General features: G+C 39.0%; 1 protein-coding gene across 3 annotated transcripts in view; it reads right to left on the reverse strand.

Moving 5' to 3' along the window:
• The window catches only part of RBM46 (RNA binding motif protein 46), a 36,034-nt gene that overhangs the window by 8,725 nt on the left and 5,219 nt on the right, over positions 1-22,090 (reverse strand). For 2 of the 3 annotated variants that reach the window (XM_060179190.1, XM_060179192.1), the window contains exons 3-4: positions 20,604-21,071; positions 18,654-19,436 (exon numbers count right to left, since the gene is read on the reverse strand). In XM_060179190.1, the coding sequence (XP_060035173.1) occupies positions 18,654-19,436; positions 20,604-21,071 (1,251 nt within the window). Of the gene's footprint in view, positions 1-321; positions 382-18,653; positions 19,437-20,603; positions 21,072-22,090 lie in introns of all 3 variants that reach the window. The other variant, XM_060179191.1, reaches the window with a different exon arrangement.

Here is a 22,090-nt window from a genome sequence, read left to right on the forward strand (position 1 = left end):
TCAGTACCATGTGGAAAGAACCAAAATGGTGAAGTCCAGCAAGCTACCAATTTTCTCAGCAGCAATTTTGATTTATTATGCTTGAGTAATTTAAGTTCCTTGTAAGTTTGAGAAATGTGCCCAAGTCACAATTTAAAATGCTGCCTATCAGCCTGGTAACTCCTAATGTACAGCAGCAGGTTACAGGTTTGTCACTAGCTCTGTAATTAACACAGCCATTATAACTAAAAGTATTTCAAAAAGGTTTCATCCGAAAAGGTCTTAAGTGGCTGTCTGGAAACTAAATCTATTGCTTAATATTCCTACGACTTTTTTTCTTACCTGTTTATTTTCTCCAAATTCTTCTACAAAGGTCCAGGCTGAAGAGACTGTGTTCCCTGTCTGTAAGCAGTGAAGACAGAAAAGAACTGATTGAGTCTTTTAAGTTGGTATCATCCCTGTCTTGGAAGTGCACGGAATCCTTGACAACGTCAGTTAAAAACATTTTTGATCAGTAAATAGAACACATTCAGAGAGTAAGGAACAAATGTCAAATAGTTATTATTTCTAAAGCTCTGCAAAGATGAACAGAGAACAGTATTTTGATACTTGAATGAAAATTATTGAGTTAACACATTATCAGAACAAAATTTACCTTCCTATCAGATTAAGTGCTTATTAGTTGGTTTTCCCAAGAAATACTACTCTACGAATAAAATTTTTAATAAATGGCACTGTTCAATGTCTGATAATTGAAGAAAACTAACAAAATTGAACAGTAACAGCACATTTTCCTGCCTATCTTAAATATATACAGATGGCCAAAATGATACTAAGCTTTAAGACAAAAACATTGTTGATAACAGCTAAGCTTTCTTCTATTTGAGGCCTAATTTAACCACATACAGTATGATGGACATCTTTCTGTCTCTTTGTGTCTTAAAACTTTGCAATAGATATGGATATTCAATCCTAACTTCATGCTAATAACTATACATAAAAGTATGAGCAAAAGAAAATATTTGATAACCCATGTAAAATATATTTCAGTGACCATCTTTTAAGAGGAGAACTCAGTAGACAAAAAGTCTAGCTACTTCCTGATTTTACATGATGAGGTAGGTAACTTAAGCGCACCCCTGGGAGAAACTAGAAAATATTTAACAATTATTAAGAGCAAAAGTCTCTATGAGATTGTAATCTAGAACAGAAAGAAGTCCTCCGAGGAGTGCCTGTCTTTTAAAGATGCATTCACTCTGAAAGGACCTGCCAATTCTAAACAGGAATCTGAGAAGCCAGGAAATGATAAGAGACAGACAAATTTCTGAGGACAGGACAAAAATCAGAGCAAAGAAGCTACCAGTGAAGTACGTCTGGAACCCTAAGTGTAACTGAACTAGAAGTGAACCAGTTTAACAGAGAGGAAATTCAACTTCAGAGCTTCTCAACCCCTAGCTACTGTATAAAATAAAGCCATCAGTCCCTAACCACATTCTGACAGAAAAATAAATTCCCCCTTTAGATCACAGCATGCTAGCTTTTAAAATATTTCCGCATTTTCTCATAGACAGTATCTGTCACTCAATAAAAAAATCACACCTGATAGAACGTACACATACCCATGTAGGTTCAACCACCTGGCCCCTACCTGTAGGGAGCAAGTTTCACAGTACACAAAACAGAGCTGAAGGTGCGTCTCCTCCTCCTGTTTCTCCTCTCTCTCTCTCTCTCTTTCTGTCTCTTGTCCTCTAGCAAAAACAGAAAGAAAAGAAAAAACTATGGCCGTAAGGACAGTGGGGTTTTGCAGGCGCCTAGTCCTATCAATAACCCTGGTGGCAAGCAAAAGGGGGGGGTGCTGGGCAGTGGTGCACAGGGTTAAGTGCACACAGTATGTAACGCAAGGACCAGCTCAAGGACGCCAGTGCGAGCCCCAGGCTCCCCACCTACAAGACAGTCACTGCACAAGCAGTGAAGTCTCTGTATCTCTCTCCATCTCTACCTCCCCCACCTCAACTTCTCTCTATCATATCCAATAAAAATGAAAGAAAAAGTCATACAAATATATAGAAACAATGGGAGCCAGGTGGGGGCACACCTGGCTAAGCACACCTATTACGGTGCACAAGGATCCTGGTTCACGTCTCTGGTTCCCACATGCAAGGGGAAAGCTTCATTAGTGGTGAAACAGTGCTGCAGGTGTGTCTATCTCTGTTTCCCTATCTCCCCCAATTTTTCTGTTTATCCAAAAATTTAAAAAAACCAGATATTGAAACAATATGTCCGAGAACCAAAATCAAGTCAACGATAGTAGCTGTATAGACATTTCCAGAACTTGGTATTATGATATGCTCAAGGAAATGAGACAAGATTAAAATGTTTAAAGAAAGATGAAAATTTGAAAATGCCAAATATGATTGCATTACTAAGAAATAAATGTAAATGAATGTCAGATAAAAAAAATTGAACTCATGAGTCATGACATGCCTAAAGAAAATGTGCAAACTGAATATATAAAATAACAGAAAACACATAAAGAACAATAGATATAAGAAATACAGGGGCCAGGTTACCACACACACTGTGGTGCACAAAGACTTGGGTTCAAGCCCCTGGTCCCCACCTGCAGGAGGGAAGCTTCCCAAGTGGTGAAGTATAGCTACAGGTGACTCTCCCTCTCTAAATCTCCCTCCCCGCTAAATTATTATTTTTTAATGGAAAAATAGGGAGTCGGGCATTAGCACAGCTGGTTAAGCGCACGTGGCACCAAGTTCAAGGACCAGCATAAGAATCCTGGTTCGAGCCCCCCGGCTCCCCACATGCAGGGGAGTTGCTTCAGAGGCGGTGAAGCAGGTCTACAGGTGTCTAACTTTCTCCCTCTCTGTCTTCCCCTCCTCTCTCCATTTCTCTGTTCTAACAACGACGATATCAATAATAAATACAACAACAATAAAAAGCAAAGGCAACAACAGGGGAAAAAAATTTTTAATGGAAAAAATAGAACAAAACTAATATATGTAACTGGAATAAGGAAATGGGAAAACTGGAACAAAAGTAATATTCAGAGGCAGAGTAACTTAGAACTTTCTAAAATAAAAATATAAATGTGGCCAACACTGATAAAACCAAAAGGAAGAAAAGATAAATCTGTAATCATAGTGGGTGATTTCAAAGCTTCTCCCAGTAACAAGAGCAAGGAAACTAAAACTCAAGAAAGACAGAAAAATCAGAGTATGACTAACTGCCGATCTTGATTGTTCACTTGTGTGCCTATGTTGCCAGTTGGTATGTTGAGCATCTAACCTAATCCCTAGTACACTTCAGAATATGACTTGTCCTGGAAGCAAGGTCATTGGAAATGCATTTATTCAAGGTGACGCTAACCAGAGTAGGGTGGACACTTATACTGTTTTTTAACCTTTTAAACACTCGTTTTTCAAATGTTTTGTCCTTTTAATATACATTGGTATTTATTTATTCACTTATTCGATTGAGGCAGAGAAACTGAGATGGCAGAGAGAAACTGAAACAGCCACAGCACTGCTTCACTGCTCTTGAAGCTTCCCACCTGAAGATGGGGGTAGGGGCTTGAACTTAGGTCCTTGTCCATGGTAACAGGTGCACTCAACCCCTCTGACTGGTATTCTTTTAAGAGTAGAGACACATAATAGAATGCAATGTGAAGACACAGAATAAATGCAAGCTGATAAGAAAACTATGTTGTTGGTTTTTTTCCACTCAGTATAATTTCTTGGGCCTTCTTTCAGGTTACTATAGATACTGTTATTTTATTTATTTGGAATTATGCAGCAGTATTTCATGGTATGAAACAATTTGTTTGAACTACCACTCATTAAAAGATTATCCCTATTGCCTAACTATTCCCTATTCAAGATAATGGTCCTCTGGTTCCGACCAAATGCCAGAGTAAACAAGTGTTCTGGTCTCTCTCACATGAAGTAAGCAATCACTTCAAAAAATAATAATTTTAGGTTTTTTTACTCAATATTATTCTTTTATTCCGATGACACATTTTTTCCTTTCCTTTCCTTTTTTTTTTCCTCTATAGCCACTAAGATTGTTGCTGGGGCTAGCTGCCTGCATAATGAATCTACCAACCTCCCGTCCTGGAAGCCATTTTTCCTTTTTTTTTTCTTCTTTCTTTTATTTAATAGAACAGAGAGAATTGAGAAGGGAGAAAGAGACAGAGAAGAGAGACACCTGCAACCTACTTCACTAACTATGAAGCTTCCCTCCTGCAGGTGGGAGACAAGGGTTTGAACTCTGGTCTTTGCAAGGATAATGTGTGCATTCTACCAGGTGCCCCCCACATTTTAATACAAAAGGAATTATTTCAACCACTTTACAATTTAACTCATTTCATACACACAGTTATCCAATGAGATAGATACTGCTCACACTCCTGTTTTACAATGACAAATCTGAAGTACAGAGAAGTTAAAAATAAACTTTTCAAGTAATCAATGAAGGTGGAATGTAAACCTACTCAAAACCTAGCTTCAAATTCTATGTTCTTTCAGTCTGTGTTGCCTACTAAATTTAAAGTAGTGAATTTCCTTTTGCTGATATTACTTGTAAAATACAGCGTCGTATTTTCCGGTCCTTTCATCTGAGATTAGGTCAGACCATCCAGTGGCACATGCTCATGTCACTCTGCACTTCTGCGAGTTTAGCAGGGATGTAAGTATCTGTCTTCATCAATTCAGTCTAAACTCTATGAAGGCAGCAACTGTGCCTCATTTGCCACAGTGATCCTCAGGATGTCACACAAAAGACAGAGCTCCGTAAGTATTTCTGGGGCTGGCAAAACATTCTACTCCAGATCTTGTGCTGCTTTGACATGTCTGCCAACCAGGTTAGAGCCCCAATACAGTAAGGAAGCATCAATTCTGTTCACTATTCTCTCTCTCTCTCCAAGGAGGAGAAGATGTTAATAAAATGATGATGATGATAAGAAGCAAAGAATTTGTACTAACATATAAGTTAACAAGGACTAGCAAGCAGTGAGCTGTCAGCTAATAAACTAGAATTAAGAAAGGAGAGCCCTGATGAGTTAATAGTTATAAGGAAAACCATATGATAAGAAAGATGCCAAAAGCAAGCTTTATTAAAATTGGTCTTTTTAGGACAAGATTTTCAGAGGGCTTCAAAACAGCAAGGCTAATATATTTCAAGTGGTTTTAAGAGAAATAATTCTGATTTATAATGATCTGATAATCTTTCCTTCCTCTGTGTATTTAACTAATAGACAGATTAACAATAAATGTTTAAAATTTGGGTTTTTTTTCTTTTTTCATTTTTATTTATTCCCTTTTGTTGCCCTTGTTGTTTTATTGTTGTAGTTATTATTGTTGTTGTTACTTATGTCGCCATTGTTAGATAGGACAGAGAGAAATGGAGAGAGGAGGGGAAGACAGAGAGGGGGAGAGAAAGATAGACACCTGCAGAACCTGCTTCACCGCTTGTGAAGCGACGCCCCTGCAGGTGGGGAGCCAGGGGCTCTAACCAGGATCCTTATGCTGGTCCTTGAGCTTCGAGCGCCATGTAAGCTTAACCCAGTGCACTACTGCCCGACTCCCTTTTCTTTTAAATTTGTTGTTTTATTGCCACTACAGTGTTCTCCTGGGGCTCAGTGTCAGCACTATTAATCCACCTCTCCTGGCAGGCTTTTCTTTTTTCTTCCTTTTTTTTTTTTTTCTATTTTACTAGATAAGACAGAAAGAAGTAGAGGACAGGGGGAGATAGGGAGTGAGATAGACACCTGAAGAGCTGCATCACCATTCCTGAAGCTCCCCTCCAGCAGGTGGGGAGTGGAGGCTTGAACCCATGTCCTCAAGCATGGTAACATGTGCACTCAACCAGATAAGCCATCAACTGCCCGCTAAAAATTTTTTTTTAAATAAGAACACAAATCTTTTAAGTCATTTAAAAGCTTACATGGTTTACAGGTTATATTAAATTATAATCTACCTTCCTGCAATTTTCTTCTGTTAGGTTTACTTTCAATCCTTGGGGCTTCATACAAAAGTCTTTCTCTACATGGCAAGTCTTCAAACATTTGGAGAAAGCATTAATATTCCCCCGTAAATATTAGTCTTTTCAGACTAAAAAGCCCTAAATTCTTCAGCTGTTCACTGCTCTACTTCATGTTACTGAGTTTCCAAGTGATTTCTGGTTGTCAAGATTTAATTAAACTCTGGAGCCTGAAAGCAAACAAAACATTCTCTGTACAGACTGAGAAAAACAAAATTATTTGGTCTGAGTACTAAAATTTTCCTATTTTGTCCTGAATTATGTTAATTTGAGACTCGCATAGAATGATTCTTTCTCTAGTTTTGACAAAATCAAGTACTTATTTTTAGCTGATTTTCAGTGTCAGCTTACCTAATTATAAAATCATGCATATGAATACATAAAATATAGATGTATGATTGTATGATTTATGATTGTATGATTGAAAGAATAAAAACGCATACTTACAACCCAGGATTAGAAATAGATTAGAAATAGCAAGTGATATCCCCGTACGAGCCCCCAGCTCCCCACCTGCATAAGAGTCACTTCACAGGCAGTGAAGCAGGTCTGCAGGTGTCTGTCTCTCCCCCTCTGTCTTCCCCTCCTCTCTCCATTTCTCTCTGTCCTATCCAACAACAACGACATCAACAATAACTACAACAACAATGGAAACAAGGGCAACAAAAATGAATAAATAAATATTTTTAAAAAATAAATAGCAAGTGATAAATAGCTTAGAAGTGTCTCCTGCACCCTTTCTAAAGTCTCCTTCTAGCCCTAAAGTAAAAATACTTCTGATTTTCACAGTTAAATCTTGCCACTGACTTCCCTTTTTCTTATGACAGAGTGTGAAAGAAGAGACAGCAAGAGAGAGGGAGACAGAGAGGAGAGACACCTGCAGCACTACTCCCTAGTCTTGGCCTCTACTAGGTGAGCCAACACCTGGCCCTCTTGCTGTTCTTTGTGGTTTGGCTAGGTATTCATTTGGCTGGGTATTCACTTCTCGACTTTATTTTCCTACTCAGAATTTCATGTGGCTTCAATTCTACATTTGAACCATTCTGTATTTTCATATTTTTTCCTTCTTTATTCCCAACATACAAAGAGAAACGCCACAGAATCACTCCACCATACATGGAGCTTCCCCTGGTGTTGTCCGGGATGTAAATACTTTTTAGATGTCACTTCAGATATTTCACAGGATGAGACAGGGGTGAAAGGAAGCAGTTAATTACTTAGGATGATGAGAAAGGAGGTGGGCGGTGGCACACCTGGCTGAGCACACACATTACCCTGTGCACGGCCCTGGGTTTGAGCCCCTGCTCCCCCCACCTGGAGGGGCAACTCATCATGAGTAGTGAAGCACAGTCTATCTTTCTCTCTTCTTCTCTCTCTCCCTCCCCTCTGAGTTTTCTCTGCCCTGTCAAATAAAACTAGAATAAGGGAGGAAGCTTTATTTAATTCAGTGTGTCCATCAATATGGACAATAGCATCTCTTCCCTGGAGACACCGAGAGGAAGGACAGTGGGAGCATCTTCCCTTCTTTTCCTAGGTTGGGCTTTAGTATTCCGGCAAAGTGCTTGTGGCCGAGGTGGGATGTTGAGAGGACGTCGGGGACTCAGTTCATCATGACAAAGGAAGACTGAAGTTGGTGATGGAAGTGATGGACTCAAGCCTATCACTGGGAGGTAGGACACTGTACTCATGTGACAACAACTGCCCTTGCTGTTATTATTTCCTAACATAAAAAGAAACTATACCTTCAAAGACCAACCCAGGACAAGGAAATAAAATTAAAGTAATATGCCAATAGTATTTGTATCCATCTCAACTTAGCTTCTGATCTAAATGTACATGTGAGGGCTAAATGTTCTGCCATAAACACCCTCAACATAGACTATCAGCATCAGGGAGTCGGCGGTAGCGCAGCGGGTTAAGCGCATGTGGCGCCAAGCACAAGGACAGGCATAAGGATCCCGGTTGTAGCCCCTGGCTCCCCACCTGCAGGGGAGTCACTTCACAAGTGGTGAAGCAGGTCTGCAGGTGTCTATCTTTCTCTCCCCCTCTCTGTCTTCCCCTCCTCTCTCCATTTCTCTCTGTCCTATCAAATAACAAGGACATCAATAACAATAGCTAGGGCAACAAAAAGGGAATAAATAAATACTAAAAAAAAAAAAAGAGTATCAGTTTCAGACAACTGAAAATAAGCTAGTTTTGCCTAGAAATTAAGAGAAAATCTTAAGGCAATGAGAATGAGGCAAGTCCCTTACTGGCCAACTCAAATGAAAGATTATCTGTATCACTAGTCTGCTTTCCAAGGTCTTAGAGGATTGATGAAAACGCCTATCACCTCGCCACTCCATGTTCACACATGCAGAAATAAATGCCTCTTTTCTAGCCCAAACTACATGTATAAACAAGTACCTGGATAAAAGTGGTTTTATCCAGAGAAGTGAGGTTTTAAAAGGGCGTTGGCAGATAAATGAAAGGTAGATGGCTATAAAAAGAGGAGAAGTCGGCAGCCTACATGCAGTTCAATACAAGAGCTTCAGATGCTCCGGTCTAGCTGTGTGAGTGTGGAGGGAGGAGGCTCGGTGGGTAGAGGACGTGCACGTACGTGTCAGGTCCAGATGCTCTGCTCTCTTTCAATCTCTTGTCAAAGTTTTTTTTTTTTTTTTTTTTTTCGGGTCAACCACTAAGTAAATCATCTTAGCTCTTACTCAGCAGCTAAGAGGACACTTTTTTTTAAAGCTCTCATTCTTTTTCTTTTTAAAGATTTTATTTATTTATGAGAAAGATAGGGGAGAGAGAGAAAGAACCAGACATCACTCTGGTACATGTGCTGCCAGGGATTGAACTCAGGACCTCATGCTTGAGAGTCTAGTGCCTTAGCCACTGCGCCACCTCCTGGACCACAAGAGGATGCTTTTACAGGCACTTAAGTAGGTTTTTACTTACTATCACTTCTTTCCCTCTAGTTTTTACAGAAAGAAGGGAGTTTTCCAATGCTCTGGTATCATCACTAATTCTATACTTGAGATACTTCAATAACATTCTAAGCAATCCTCTATCTAGCCCAGTGAATTCCTGCTCATCGCTTGATGTGTGCTGTCTCCAGGGATACAGACAGGCAGTGAAGTGCAAACAGGTGCACCTCGTTTAAAATAATAAAAAGCCACAAGCTGGAATTACCTGCTTTTGACTATAAAATGAACTTCAGGGTTCAGGACATAGTTGCAAACCTATTTTCTAAAGATTCACAATGGTTCACCTGGAAACTTGGTAATTCTGTGCCCCAAACAATCCAGCACTTTAAAAAAAATATTTATTTATTTATTTTCTCTTTTGTTGCCCTTGTTGTTATATTGTTTTAGTTATTATTGTTGTTGCTGATGATGATGATGTCCGTTGTTAGATAGGACAGAGAGAAATGGAGAGAGGAGGAGAAGACAGAGAGGGCAAGAGAAAGACACTTGCAGACCTGCTTCACCGGCTGTGAAGCGACTCCCCTACAGGTGGGGCACCAGGGGCTCAAACCGGGATCCTTATACCAGTACTTGCTGCGCTACCGCCCAACTCCCAATCCAGCACTTTTTTTTTTTTTTTTTTTTGCCGCCAGGGTTATCACTGGGGCTCAGTGCCTACACTATGAATCCAGTGCTCCCGGAGGCCATTTTTTCCATTTTGTTGCCCTTGTTGTTGCGCTTGTTGTAGTTGTTAGTATTGTCATAGCTGTTGTAGTTGGATAGAACAGAGAGAAATTGAGAGAGGAGGGTAAGACACAGAGGAAGAGAGACAGACACCTGTAGACCTGCTTCACCACTTGTGAAGTGACTCCCCCCCCATGTGGGGAGCCGGGGGCTCGAACGGGGATCCTTATGCCGGCCCTTGTGCTCTGTGCCATGTGCGCTTAACCTGCTGCACTGCCGCCCACCTCCCAATCCAGCACTTTTATAACTCTTCTAACTACAACTTAGTCACACATGGACCAAAAATTAGCACGCAAGTAGTTGTCAAAGAAATCCACATACATCCACATGGCATACGGGCTGCTAATTTGTTTGTCCCATAAACTAACCAGTCTTCTTCTAGCGTTTGCGTTCTTCCATAGCCAGTCAACAGCATCAGGTTGAAAGCTGTCAGGAGCTGCTTGTTGCTGGCTTTGAAAGTGACTGGGATCCATGTGGATTCAGTCGGCTAGGAAGGATCATCAGTTTCCCCAATGAGGCAGAGGATTAAAATATAACATACATACCAAAACAGATGGAACAAGGAAAAGATTGAATGCACTTGCAGTCTAATAAGAATCTTCATATACATATATATATATATATATATATATATATATATATATATATATATATATATATATATATATATACACACACACACACACACATACATGGAGAGAGACAGACAGACAGACAGACAGATGGGGGTGGGGGGGGGCTGAGAAAACCAAAATGCACCAAACTGGGAATGTAAATTGGTCCAACTTCTCTGGAGAACTCTCAGAAGGCTAGACATGGACCTACCCTATGATACTGCAATTCCTCTCCTGGGGATATATCCTAAGGAACATGACACACCCATGCAAAAAGATCTGTGTACACATATGTTCTTAGCAGCACAATCTGTAATAGCCAAAACCTGGAAGCAACCCAGGTGTCCAACAACAGATGAGTGGCTGAGCAAGTTGTGTTCTATATACACAATGGAATACTACTCAGCTATTAGAAACGGTGACTTCACCATTTTCAGCCAATCTTGGATGGACCTTGAAAAATTCATGTTAAGTGAAGTAAGTCAGAAACAGAAGGATGAATATGGGATGATCTCACTCTCAGGCAGAAGATGAAAGACAAGATCAGAAGAGAAAACACAAGTAGAACCTCAACTGCAATTGGTGTATTGCACCAAAGTAAAAGACTCTGGAATGGGTGGGGGTCCAAAAAGGATGACAGAGGACCTAGTGGGGGTTGTATTGTTATGTGGAAAATTGGGAAATGTTATGCATGTACAAACTATTGTATTTACTGCTGAATGTAAAGCATTAATTCCCCAGTAAAGAAATTTTTAAAAATGCACCAAACAGGCAGTGATGATCAACCAACAGTAGAGAAGCTGGAGCAGTGCATCCTAGTTTACATGTTTGATTTATACTTGTTTATCTAGTGATGTGTCAATTCCTTGAGTTAAACTGTGTGTAAAAGTTGTTGAGCTTCTTAAACACATACAAAAGGTTTTCAAGGTCCATTCTATAAGTTACCATACAATACAATATAATGAAGGTTTTGGGTTTTTTTTCTTTTGTTATGGCCACTACCCTAAGCTAACTTCTCCAGAGAGAAAGACAGAGTCAAGGGCAGATAGCTTAATGGTTATGCAAAAGACTTTCGTGCCCAAAGCTCTGAGGTCCATGGTTCAATTCCCAGGCCCAACTGAGCTGAGCAGTGCTCTGGATGGTCTCTTTCTCTCTCTTTCACTTTCTTTCTCATAAAAATAAAATATCTTAGAGAGAGAGAGAGAGAGAGATAAAGACACCATAGCACCAAAGCTTTTCCTGGGTGACCAGGCTCGAACCTAGTTGTGCCCATGGCCAAGCTGGCATCCTCCTAGGTGAGCTCTCTTGCTAGTCCAGGCAGGCATGCTCTAATAACTACAAAATGTCTATAGAACTTTTTATCCTTTTTTTGAATTGCTGCCAGGGTTGTCACTAGGGTTTGCTGCCAACACTACAAATCCACTGCTCCTGCCAGTCAGTTGTTTTATCTTTGTTTCCTTTTTCTATTTTATTTGACAGGACAGAGAGAAATTGAGAGGGAAGAGGAGATAGAAAAGGAGAAAGACAGACACCTGCAGACCTGCTTCACCGCTCATGATGCTTATCCTTGCAGGTGGGGAACAGTGACTAGAACCCGGGTCCTTGGGCGTGGTGGTATGTGCACTTAGCTGGTGCCCCACAGCCCAGTCCCCAGCCATCAGGGTTTCACTGGGGCTTCCTGCCTGCACAATTCCACCTCCTAATGACTTTTTTTTTTTAAGGTAAAGGGTGAGAGGAGAGGTTCTCCAGCACCACTTCACACGGGTGAAGCTCCCTCTTTATGGGCTGCCTCCATGGGGCTGGTGAGAGACTCAAACCCTGGTACCTGGTGAGCTTCTGGCCTCCTCCCCCCTCATATACTTTTAAACCTAACTTTTTTTAGATAAAAAAGTTTAGGTAAACTTTTTAATCTAAAGTTATAGATAAAATTGCAGTGGAATACAAATTATATTTGCTAAATTTAAGCAACACAAGGTACACAGGCAGTTTTATTAAATATAAACTCTTATGTATATAATATCCTTATTTTATAGTTCAAAGAGTACTTGCTATGAGACAAATGACACAGATATAACTAAGACATAGTTAGTCAAATACTACCATTTTAAGAAGCAAGAAAATCCCAGAATGATTAATATTCTGTTGACTTAAGCCCTTTCATTAGTTGAAGAGACTAATGGGTTTTTTCCTTTGTTTTTGTTTTTTGTTTGTTTTGCTTTTACTTCCTAGACAAAAGTCCACCATTCTTGAAGGTAATGAACAGGCAGGTCTTGGGGAGGCTACAAGATATGTGCAGTATTAACTGACAAGAGTAAGTATTACACTTAATCTTAACCAGAAGGTAGAGAAGCAACTGACTCTACAATTAAAAGCTGGGACGAGCACTTGAATAAATCCATCACAGCTGAGCCCTTTTTCCAGAATACATTCATTTCCATCACTGAAGTATACCGCTATTAAACTATCATTGTCTGTCAGACATAAAATCTAAAGCAGAAATAAAGGATAACAGGTTCCAGTGCAGTTTCTCACACAGATTTTACTGATTCTACCCCTACTCCAGCCCAGCCAGTAAGTATGCCCTGGAGAACAAAAAAGCAAATGACAGTAAAATTCCTTTTGAAGTCAAATTGAAGGTCTGGGCGACCCCATGTGGCAACATTAGGAATTGCTGTTGATAGCTAACTACAGACAATTTTTTATTGTCGCCTTTTATACAGGCAGAAAATGTACAAACCACTATTTTTTAATGTGAACTGAATAACAAAATCAGATGTTTAAAAATTATAAAATTGTAAAGGGTCTATTGGTAAAACTAGTGTACTATACAAGTACTTTAGGAATCTCTAAACCAAAGATAATAAGGTTATAGAGTTATGGCTCAAACAAAGCTAAATAAATTAAAAAAAAAAAAAAAAACAGGGTGGGCAACAAAGTTCACTTGGCTGAGGTTCTTACTTTGTTGTGAGTCAAGTTTGCTGGACTCCACCACACTGAAGGAAGCATAGGTGCTGTGGTCTCTCCCTCTCCCTCTCCCTTTCTCTGTTATTGACTCTATTTATCTGAAATAGTCACCCTGAGCAACAAAGCCCCAGTGATAACAATATATAATGCAGATCAAATCAAAGTGATCACATTAGCTAGTTAATAACACTGAAACCAACATGGATCATAAGATACAGTTTAATTTGCACCAGAATTGTTCTAGATTTTCTCTTAGAACAAGGAAGCTGACTTCTAAACTACAATCTCTTCAGTAATGATACCATTTTATAAAGTGTTGGTTTTCATTATAATTGATGAACTTGGTACAGAAACAACCAGACATTACTCTTATCATGTAAGGAAAACAGTTGAACTTTTCATTGTTTTCATGGCCGTTCTGCTGTGAACTAGACAGACACAAAGCACCTCCTCATTGCAAACTATTTGAACTAAAATGTTTATTTTGGTAAACAAAAATTGTCAAGTATTATTTTTGTCTTTCCTAAGATCTGTGACCATATTTTAAACAAAACCGTACGTTTGGGTGATAAAGAGTTCTGTGAACTCAAAAAGTAAAGCCCTGATGTTTAGAGGTGAAGGCACTGAGAGGCGCCCATTGAAACAAATGATTGCCAGTGTCATTACCACAACTTGTGGATGAGCAGGAATACGGTTTTTGTAGTTTTGTGTAATTGTTCATTACTCTACCAAGCTGCTTCTCTCACAATACTCATTTCATAACAATTATGATCCTTTAACACAAGTGTTAGAAGAACTATGAAATAAAGGGTGATTTACAGAAAAAAAAAATCAGTAAGTTTCAAGAAGAATAGAAATGCACTTCCAGGAATACTAGGCCCTCTCAGAGGGTGCAAGACACATAGTTGAGTCAATGGAATTTTCATCTCACTATTTGGTCATATGAAAACAACGAATGTATAAAAAGTTGATGCTGATGCTACTTCTCATTTAACTTGGTGAATTTAAAGTAGATTCTGCAAACTATTTCTGCTCACTAAAATATCAATTTGAAATAGTATCAAAATTAGATCTGTAGTTATACTGTAGAAGAAAAAATAATGTTCTAAATGTATTTTCTCTTATATAATTTATAATATATTGCTCTGTAATATAATCATTATACTCCATTAATTTAAAGGTATCTCCTAAAGCTATTTCTTAAACTAAACTTTAAAAAAATTGGGAATATAGCCTCTTGGTTTCAAAGCAATTTGCTGGAAAAGTTTTAATTTAAATTGCATCTTTACTTTTGCATTTCTGCCCATCAATCTGGAAATGATATCTCATAAGAAAAAAGCACCAATTACCTTTCAAGTTAAAATTTTCCAAAGTAGTTTACCTTCATCCTGCCCTACATTCTATTTCACAACCTTTCATCCACATTATAAATTATAACAGCAACCTCTCAGATGGTGTTAAAGAGATACCAAGCAAAACTGACTACTACACTGAAATGCATATATTCTAACTATTTACCACCCATCATCAACAAAACAGTGAGAAAAAATACAGACAGACATAATGAAAAGTGCATGTCCACACATTAGGTGGTTCATGCAAGTAATGGATTCATCTAGAAAAAAACTTGCCTACAGGAAAACTCAATACAGTCAATATAGCTGTGCTAAAAAAAAAAGGACAAAATCTTTAAAAAGAACAAATTGATTCCAGTTGCCTGAAGTCTACGTGTTTTCAATTTCTAACACATTAAAACACTGAAATCATACACTAGATAGAAATGTTTTGTCATTAACCCACCATCACACTATTTTTCTAGCAGACATTTGTTTGTTATGTCCCTCTACCACAAATAGCATCTCCAAAAGATTTTACAACCTGATCTAAGAAATATGACATTCCTTTACAACATAGTCTAAGGCAGTTTACATCTCAACCTCCTTCAATAGACTGAATTCCTTAAAAGCACATTCTTTTATATCTCTCTAGCCCCCAAATACCTAGGAAAGTACAACTAGTACATAAGAGACATTCAGGAAACACTTGTTCTTTAATTAAGCCTCATCTTTCCTGACCTAGACATGACTTATGACTCATGTCTTTCGTGACATAAACCAGATGAAATCAAATCACAGGTAGTTAAACCAGCACAAGCTGGCTTATGACAGTTTCCCCACCCTTTTTAAAGCTATTACTTGCATCACCATTACACATAGAAACTTTAATTGGAACCCCCTCCCCACAAAGGATCAAAATGTCTGAAAAACTAACTTTAAATACTGCAAACCAAGAATGTGGAGGATTCTAACATGTGGTAATGGAAAGTAAACTCTCTAACATCTAGTATTCATGTGAGGACCTGTTACTCCTTCTAACAAGTGTCTGTTTTCCTCTTAACAGCAATGATGGTGATTTAACAAGAAAAAATATTTTCACCCTTTTTTTCATTCTTTAAAACTTGAAAAATGGATGTGATAACACCAAATAAGGTATTAAAAATGCATTCTTTTTTTAAATGTTTATTTATTTATTTATTCCCTTTCGCTGCCCTTGTTCTTTTTTTATTGTTGTAGTTATTGATGTAGTTGTGTTGGCTAGGACAGAGAGAAATGGAGAGAGGAGGGGAAGACAGAGAAAGGAGCGAAACATGGACACCTGCAGACCTGCTTCACCAGCTGTGAAGCGACTCCCCTGCAGGTAGGGGAGCCGGGGACTCGAACCATGATCCTGACACCAGTCCTTATGCTTTGTGCCACCTGCGCTTAACCCGCTGCGCTACTGCCCGACTCCCTAAAAATACATTCTTAAAGAGCTCTTAAGTAAAAAGGTAAATGAATATATATTCATTTATATATATCATATATGCATAGTAGGCAAGATCATCAAGCTAAGAATGGACAATAATGCTTAAAAAAAAAAACCAAGCAATTTGAGATTTCATGAAATGCTCACAATCTCAGAAATACTCAGACCTAAGTCATGTTAAGTTTTTACTTAACAGGCCGTTAATAACATGTCAACCCCTCCCACACCTCTAAGAACACAACAGCCTTCAAACATCCAATGAATGAAAAAGTGAACCAAAAGCAGCAAAATCACAGATGTACAAGGAACCAGCTCCAATAAACAAAGAAATTGACCCTGGGAGTCAGGCAGTAGCGTAGTGGGTTAAGCGCACATGGCTCTACGAAGCAAGGCCTGTAAGTATCCAGGTTTGAGCCACTTCGCAGGCAGTGAAGCAGGTCTGCAGGTGTCTAAGTTTCTCTCCCCTTCTCTGTCTTCCCCTCCTCTCTCCATTTCTCTCTGTCCTATCCAACAACAATGACACCAATAACAATAATAACTATAACAATAAAACAAGGACAACCAAAGGGAATAAATAAAAATTTTGGGGAAAAATATTTTTAAAAAAATAAATTCATTCTAAATCTGCAATGGAAATGAGCAGAAACAGAAATAAAATAGTGTGGGATAACTACAGTACATCGGGGCAAGTATCTGGGAAAGTCTTGTTCAGCAAATCTTGTTCAGCCGCTTATATTCCGCTCCAAATTGGGGCTAATTTTGATCCAATTTTATTCTTTGCTATCCCAATATTTCTCTTTCAGTATTAAAGGAAAAATGAAAAAAAATATTCTGGAAATCATAGATAACAATTTACTAACTTACAGAGGAGCCAAAAAGAGAAACAGAAATACCAGACAATGTCACATATCCATGTGGAACTAAAAAAAAAAAAAAAAAACTGAGCACACTTTTAAAAGTTTCTTTGAAGGGAGCCCCATCTTCGGTACTAAAATTGTAGCAATTTCTCCAAATCAGAATTTCCAAAAAAATATATTCACATATCATAGCAGGAGCTGATGAATATGCAAATCCCCACAATATATAAAAGTCCTCTCCCTATAGATAATGCTTTTTCCTTTCCGATGCCTAAAAATATCTGAGACTATCAATTTTGAATTTAGACTTTAGTCCTATGGATCTGCCACCATGCAACAGACCAAGTTGAAGTCAAGAGTTTTGCCTATTCTAGTGAAGAAGCAATTATCATCCTTAGTGGGAGACTTTTCCTTATTAATTCTCAAAAAACCACCATCTTCTAATGCATTACTACAGTGGGTATGAAAAAAATCACCAATGAAGCCAATAGCTGCATTAAACGATGGGACAAACAGAAGAGAAGAAAGCTTAACATAATAGCAAAAAGCAAGAGGGGGCCAGATGTTGGCGCACCTGGTTAAGAGCTCACATTACAGTGCACAAGGACCCAGGATCAAGTCCCTGGTCCCCACCTGCAGGGGGGCAAGTTTCATGAGTGGTGGTGAAACAGGGGTGCAGGTGTCTGTCTCTTTCCCCCTCTCTATCTCCCTCTCCCCTCTGAATTTCTCTCGGCCTCTATCCAATAATAAAGAAATAAAATTTTTTTTAAAGCAAGAGACAGTAAAACACCAGTAGCTTTTAAATGTTCTCATTCCAATACCAAATATTTAATTAGCACATGTCCCAATGTCTTTCTTAAAGGACAGAATATAAACATCTCTCAATGATCCTTTTGTCTTTCATGAGTAATAGTAAAAATTTCCAGATTGGTGAACATAAGGCTGTGTCTACACATGACCCATCCAAAATGCCTCAGGTTTTACCCACTCACAAATCTGTTCAAACAAACGAATACTGTACAGACTTCACAAAAAGCAGAAACTCTCAGGAGCGGGTTTAAGTTAAAAAAAAAAAATACTCTGGGAGTCGGGCTGCAGCGCAGCGGGTTAAGCGCAGGTGGCACAAAGCACAAAGACCAGCATAAGGATTCCGGTTCGAACCCCGGCTCCCCACCTGCAGGGGAGTCGCTTCACAGGCGGTGAAGCAGGTCTGCAGGTGTCTATCTTTCTCTCCTCCTCTCTGTCTTCCCCTTTCTCCATTTCTCTCTGTCCTATCCAACAACGACGACAACAACAATAACTACAACAATAAAACAACAAGAATAACAAAAGGGAATAAATAAATAAAATAAATATTTTTAAAAATAAATAAATAAATAAATACTCTAACTTAAATAGAAATTTGAATTTCAGATGAAGATTTATTAAATAATTAATGAAATAATCATGAACTCTAAAGAAAAACCAAAGTTCCCCTAAGTAATGTTTTTAAATATAGGACAAAGTCTTCCTAAAATCTGTGTACTCGATTTGCTTGATGATACTTCCTAAGGTATAAAGTCTCAACAAAATTTACCATCTATTCATAAAGCTGATGTCAAATTCATGTTATTCACCGCCAATAGTCTGGGTCTATCATGATTTTTCCTGAGTGCACATCCTATTATTATGTAAAGTGATTCTGAACTTACCCAAATGAAGTAACGTGAACTGGGCCGCTAGCTCCTTTGCATCTTCTATGGTAGTACACAGCTTGTCTGGCATGAAGTAACTCTGGGATCCATTTGCGATCGCAGGAATAACTATCTTATATACCAAAAGTACTTTCCCATCTTGGCTTGTTGTAGAATATAAGTAATATTCTGGTGGAGCCCAATTATTTTTGTTGCAGTAGTAATCCAAATGCATGACAGCCGAGTTGAAATGATTGGCTTTTAAAGAATACATACTAATGGGAGTAAGCTTTGTGCCGGGAAAGAACGGATATGTGCACCTCTCCATTTCAGGGGGGCTTGGACTATGCTGACCATTGAGCCGAGCTGGGAGAGTTGGTGGCTTGCCTAGAGTTTTGGGGTGGCTCTCTTCTTTGTTAGCAAACACAATGAGGTTTTCAGGATTGGGGCTGATCTGACCATTCAGGTGCTGCCTCCAGGTGTTTTCTTTGTTGACCGGCTTTGCCAGGGTCACCTCGATGCCAGCTCCATCAATGCACCTTCCGTTCATCACAGACATGGCGGCCACTGCATCTTCTCGGTTGAAAAAGTGCACAAACGCATAATCTCTCAGTTTCTTCACTCGCTCCACTGCGCCAGGTTTAAATTTATTGAATTCCGACTTAATTGTTTCCTCTGTTGTTGAGATCATTAAATTTCTCACATAGAGAACTTTCACTCTCTGCATGGTTTCCTCATCAACCTCTTTTTCTGGGTCAGCCCAATCTACTTGAATGGTATGACCCCATAGCTGAAATGTCCCTGTAAAAAGAAAAAGTAAACTAATTTGAACACAATTTAAAACAAGTGAAAGTTGAAAACTACTCAATTAAACCACACTTCCAAAAAGCAGAAATTTAAATCCAAGTCAATATACATGATTAAGCAATAAAATTAAGTTCACTACTCACCTGAAAATTTTTAGTAAAGCAAGTCTAGTCAGAATTTATGGAACAATCTTTTTTAATAGTCAACGGGTCAGAGAGAAGGCTTATCAGGCAGACTGCATACTTTGCCACGCAAGTAAAATCCAGACATAAACCCCAGAGGAGTACCACAGTACCAGGGAAAGCCCTAGTGCCTCTGTGTCTCCTTCCCCATCTCCTTTTCTCTGACTGGGGAAAAAAAAAAAAAAAGAACCTTGGAACCATAAAATCATGCACATGCAAGGCCCTGGATCCATACACAGAAAGAGGGTGGGGGAGATAAATGGAATACACTTCAAAGATTTTTAAGGATAAGAACTGGCAATTGGGAGTCAGGCGGTAGCGCAGTGGGTTATGCACAGGTGGCGCTAAGCTCAAGGACCTACTAAGGATCCAGGTTCAAGACGCCAGCTCCCCACCTGCAGGGGAGTCGCTTCATAAGCGGTGAAACAGGTCTGCAGGTGTCTGTCTTTCTCTCCCCATCTCTATCTTCCCCTCATCTCTCCATTTCTCTGTCTTATCCAACAACATCATCATCAATAACTACAACAATAATAAAAAAAAACAAGGGAAACAAAAAGGAAAATAAATAAATATAAAAAAAGAATTAGCAATCAAGAGAATTAGGTGATATCCCTTAGACTTACATCAGACAGGAAAAAATGTCTACAGTAAATCATTACAAATAATGACTCACTTTATAGGATCAACTTCTCTTCAGCACTAATTTTTCTGAACTCAAATCATTATTCCTCAAGAGCATGAAATATTTTTAAGTCTCAGTGTCTCTCTCTCAACACCAGAGCACTGCTCAGCTCTGGCTTATGGTGGTGCAGGGGAATGAAACCAGGACTTTGTGGAGTCTCACACATGACAGTCCCTTTGTATGGCCACTGTGCCATCTACCCCATTCAATATTCTTATAACACCAGCCTAAGTAGCACCATTATTTTTCCTGTCCTGCTTTAGTATGGAAAAGTAACCTTCACAAGAATCAATTTACCTGGAATTAATTTTCTTCTCGCCATAGCAGCAGCTCTGTGAGATTCATATTCAACAAATGCAAAACCACGATTTTTGGTCTTATCAGTAGCACTTGGATAAACAATGACATCCACAACTCCTTCCGTCACTTTCTTCATCTCATCCAAAATTTCTTCTTTCTTCTTTTCCTTGGGAATCGCTCCAATAAATAATCTGCAGTTATCCAAACTTACACATACACCAATAAACTTCCCAGGTCGAATTTCATAATTATTAAGAATTCGGATGGCTAACTGGGCTTCCTCTTTTGTAGTGTACATCACAAAAGCATAACCTCGATTTTCACCACTAAATTCCATCATAAGTCGAAATTCATATATCTTCCCAGCTCTTTCAAATACAGGAACTAACTCATCTTCGTACATGTCACGAGGGATTTTTCCTACGAAAACCTCACAGCCTCTAGGTGGAGGTGGACCTTCCCAACCTGAAAGACATAAATTAACTAATTAATTCTATAAGATATTTATATTTATTACTTATCCTACAAATTTACTGTGATCTGAGCCTTCTATGTATCATACATACACTGGCCAGGGTGTTGGGAATATAATGGTGAACATAATGAAAAAAATTCCTCTACCCTGAAGCTTTTGTTTAATAAATGAGATAAGAAGTGATTAAGAGGGAGCCGGGTGGTAGCGCAGCGGGTTAAGCGCAGGTGGCACTAAGCGCAAGGACCGGCATGAGGATCCCGGTTCGAGCCCCCGGCTCCCCACCTGCAGGGGAGTCACTTCACAGGCGGTGAAGCAGATCTGCAGGTGTCTGTCTGTCTCTCCTCCTCTCTGTCTTCCCCTCCTCTCTCCATTTCTCTCTGTCCTATCCAACAACGGCGACGACATCAACTACAACAACAATAATAAAAAAAAAAGACAAGGGCAACAAAAGGGAAGATAAATAAATAAAATTTTTTTAAAAAGTGATTAAGACTGTAAGAAAAACAAAGTCCCAGTAGTACAATATATTTTGCTAGTCAGGTAAATCTGAGTTCATGAGAATTAAGTCGAGGCTTTATGAGGAAGACAAAGTTAAGTGCTTTATCCTTCAGAACAATATGCAGCACAAAGGTCTGTACAGTCAGGGTGACTTTAAAGAAGAGGAAAGTCATTGGCAAAGCAACTGTTGACATAGACAAAGCTCTAAGTTTTACTTTTTCATTTGCTGTATTTATTGGATAGAGAAAGAACTCGAGGAGGAAGAGGGAGACAGAGAGGGAGAGACAGAGACACCTGCAGCACTGCTTCACCACTTGTGAGACTTACCCCCTGCAGGTGGGGACCAGAGGCTTGAACCTGGGTCCTTGCACTTCGTAACATGTGCATAATAGCCCCCTAATATTTACTTTAAATGTGGCAAGATTATAAACTAGAGGACTTAAAACAAAGAAATTAAACTTATGATTAGTAGAAAGGCAAGATGCAAAACATTAAGTCCATCTTCCTATTT

The sequence above is a fragment of the Erinaceus europaeus genome, chromosome 19, assembly GCF_950295315.1.
Source record: "Erinaceus europaeus chromosome 19, mEriEur2.1, whole genome shotgun sequence".
Lineage (NCBI taxonomy): Eukaryota > Metazoa > Chordata > Mammalia > Eulipotyphla > Erinaceidae > Erinaceus > Erinaceus europaeus.